The sequence below is a fragment of the Chenopodium quinoa genome, unplaced genomic scaffold (genome assembly GCF_001683475.1).
Source record: "Chenopodium quinoa cultivar QQ74 unplaced genomic scaffold, ASM168347v1, whole genome shotgun sequence".
In the NCBI taxonomy this organism is placed as follows: Eukaryota; Viridiplantae; Streptophyta; class Magnoliopsida; order Caryophyllales; family Amaranthaceae; genus Chenopodium; species Chenopodium quinoa.
The window spans coordinates 4226189-4229290 of NW_018742733.1; the positions used below are offsets into that span (position 1 = coordinate 4226189).

The following is a 3102-nucleotide window of genomic DNA, read 5'->3' on the forward strand; positions in this document are numbered from 1 at the left end:
AAAATATTCACATTACTAACTAGAGAGGGAACACTAATATTCACATGACAAGAGGTTTGGATTTCAAGGAAGCTAAATTGGATTAAGGGCCTTGGATATTAGGGAAATGAAACAACCAAAACAAACGCAACCAAACAAACCAACATGTCAAGAAGGCATGCAAATGACTCCCCCCAAGTTATCATAAACATTGTCCTCAATGTTAAGCAATAAAAGCTCATAAAAAAAAGGAGAAAGAAGACTAACTCAAGGATCGGGTCTTCTTCGACGCTTGAACCTCCTTGGTACCTTTGTTCCTGTTGGTTGTTGTTGGAAGACATGCACTTTGTGCTGTTTTTTTTTCTTTTTTTTTTTCTTTTTTTTTTTTTCTTTTCTTTTTTTTTTTTTAAGTTAATCCACTACAAAAGTATTCGGGTTGCCTCCCGGAAGCGCTTCTTTAACGTCACTAGCTTGACGACATTGCCCTATCCAAAATTAGGGAGGGTCAAGGCACACCTTTTTGACCCATCTCATTGTTCCCACACACTTGCCATTTTCCTTAGGCAAAATAATCACATTGCTATCATCACTAGAAATGCAACCAAACATCTTGTCTATCAACTTGATCTTGTTTTTCTTTTTCTTCTTGGCCCTCTCTTGCTTTTTCACCTCCGGAGCATGAGTCAATTCATCTTGTGACTCCTCCATGTCTTCTTTCAAAATATTAACCAAAACATCAACCCGATGAACTTGTTTAACCATGGGGTCATTCAACGTTTCCGGAAATGAGAAAGAGAGTCTTTCATGCCCAACATGTAAGGTAAGCCGCCCTTGTTTCATGTCAATATTAACACCCGCGGTTTTCAAAAAGGGCCTACCCAATATGAGAGGAATTTTGAAATCCTCATCCATCTCCATGATTACAAAATCACAAGGCACAAGAACCTTCCCCACTTGAATTGGGATGTCCTTCAAGACTCCCAATGGGACTTTAACCGAGCGGTCGGCTAGTTGGATTGACATTTTGGTGGGGCTAATCTCCCCAAGATTTAATCTTTTTGCCATAGAGAGAGGCATAAGGCTAACACTAGCCCCAAGATCACACAAAGCATTTGTTGATTCAAGATCTCCAACCTTAACCGGTATAGCAAAACTACCGGGGTCACCAAACTTCTCGGGAAGCTCATTTTGAGGAATAGCACTTATCTCCGTTGGAAGAGAGATAGAATCACTCTCCTCAAGCCTACTCTTGTTAGAAAGAATACTTTTCAAAAACTTTGCATATGTAGGCATTTGAGATAAAGCATGGAGAAGTGGAATGTTTGATTGAAGTCCTTCCATTTCATCAAGGAACTTAGAAAGTTTCTTATTTAGCTTCTTCTCTATCATTCTATGAGGGAATGGAATATGAGGCTCATATGCTCTCAATGGAGCTTGACTCTTCACTTCTCCCTCATCTCTCTTTGAGGCACCCTCATCACTCATTTTTGACCTTCCTCTCGCCTCCTCACTCACTTCATTTTCAAACTCACTTTCATCTACCCAACTATCTCCCTCATCTCCCTTTTTGGCAACATTTTCTCTCATAATTGGAGTTTCATACCCCCCTTCCATAATCAAGATGATTGATTTCGCTTGCTCTTTTGGATTCATTACCGTTGTGCTTGGAAATTGACCACCGGGGTTAGAGGTGCACCCAACTTGTTGTGCAATTTGAGATAATTGACTTTCAATCATCTTATTGTGTGCTTGGAGTTGTTGAATTGAGCTACTAACTTCCCCATTGATCTTGATTTGTTGGGTCATGAAGGTTTCCAAAACGGATTCAATGTTGGATTTTGGAGGAGGAGGGGCTTGATTGTATTGGGGTCTTTGTTGGACATTGTCTCTTTGATTGGGGTGGCGATAGGGAGCTTGTTGTTGTGGAGGGGGTTGATTGTAAGGAGGAGCTTGGTTGTAATTGTTTTGAGGAGGGGAAGCTTGATTGGGTTGTTTCCACCCAAAATTTGGATGTTGTTTCCAACCTTGGTTAAAAGTTTGGGAGTAAGGATCATTCCTACCAAGTGAAGCCACATGCTCCGTTGTAGTGTTGCAATAGGATGCCAAGTGGTCATTTCCTCCACAAGTCTCACAAGACATGACTTGTGGGGAGGAGCTACCGGGCACATTGTTCACTTGATCTAGCTTTCGAGCTAACATATCAACCTTTGAAGCAATAAGATCTATTGCTTCAAGATCATGCTTACCGCCCTTCTTGGGTTGACCTTGCCTTTTATCACCTCCATAAGCATAATGCTTAGCCACTTCCTCAATCATTTTGTAGGCCTCGTCAACCGAAAGCTTTTTAAGGCTACCTCCGGCTCCCGAATCAAGGTTGGCCCTTGAGGTAGGAGTAAGACCATCATAGAAGCTTTGCACTATGATCCATGAGGTGAAACCGTGGTGAGGGCATGCTCTAGTATAATCTTTGAACCGCTCCCATGCTTCACTCAAAGTTTCATCAACCTCTTGGTTGAAGTTTGTGATCTTCCGTCTTAATTCAGCGGTTTTCTCGGGAGGGCAATACTTCCCAAGAAAAGCTCTAGTCACCTCATCCCAAGTACTCAACGATCCCTCTTCAACCGTTCTCAACCAATGCTTTGCTTTGTCTCGAAGGGAGAATTGAAACATGTGCATCCGAATAAACTCTTCCGAAATGTTGTTTTGCTTGATAGTTGTACACAATTCAAGAAAGTTGTCCAAATGAGCAAAAGGACATTCATAAGGACTACCCCAAATTGATCGCTTTGAATCATGCGGATGAGTTGAGGTGAAAGCTCAAAGTTGTTTGCATTCGTGGTGGGAAGACGTATGCCACTCCGAAGTTGGGATGCGTTGGGGTGGTCATAGTCTCTTAACAATGGTTGAGGAGGATTCTCTCCCATGTTATCTTCTTCGTTAGCTCCAAAAACCTCTTCCGGATCGGAATCCGAATATACAATGGAAAACTCGGGTGTGCCTTGCAAGAGTCTCCTCACGTTTCTCAAAGTCCTATTTAGCTCTGGATCAACGGGAATAAGCGGTGATTGCTTACTCTTTCGTGTCATGCAAAGTCAAACAAAGCTAAGAAAAACGTTAGCAATG

The 3102-nt window shown here is 41.9% G+C and overlaps 1 protein-coding gene across 1 annotated transcript; it reads right to left on the reverse strand.

Moving 5' to 3' along the window:
* Positions 1 to 474: 474 nt before the first annotated feature.
* On the reverse strand, positions 475 to 2649 carry LOC110723663. Its single transcript, XM_021903006.1, has 2 exons — positions 1151 to 2649; positions 475 to 1066 (listed from the first exon to the last, which is right to left on the reverse strand). Exons 1-2 carry the CDS (start codon positions 2647 to 2649, stop codon positions 475 to 477), a joined length of 2091 nt encoding a protein of 696 aa, XP_021758698.1.
* Between the last annotated feature and the right edge of the window lie 453 nt (positions 2650 to 3102).

Bases quoted from the DNA above. Each gene is read 5' to 3' on its own strand.
- LOC110723663 (XM_021903006.1), bottom strand. From the start codon at position 2,649: ATGTTTCAATTCTCCCTTCGAGACAAAGCAAAGCATTGGTTGAGAACG. The intron at 1,067-1,150 runs GTTTGGTGACCC...TCTTGGGGCTAG, and splicing joins CAAAATGAGCTTCCCGAGAA to TGTTAGCCTTATGCCTCTCT.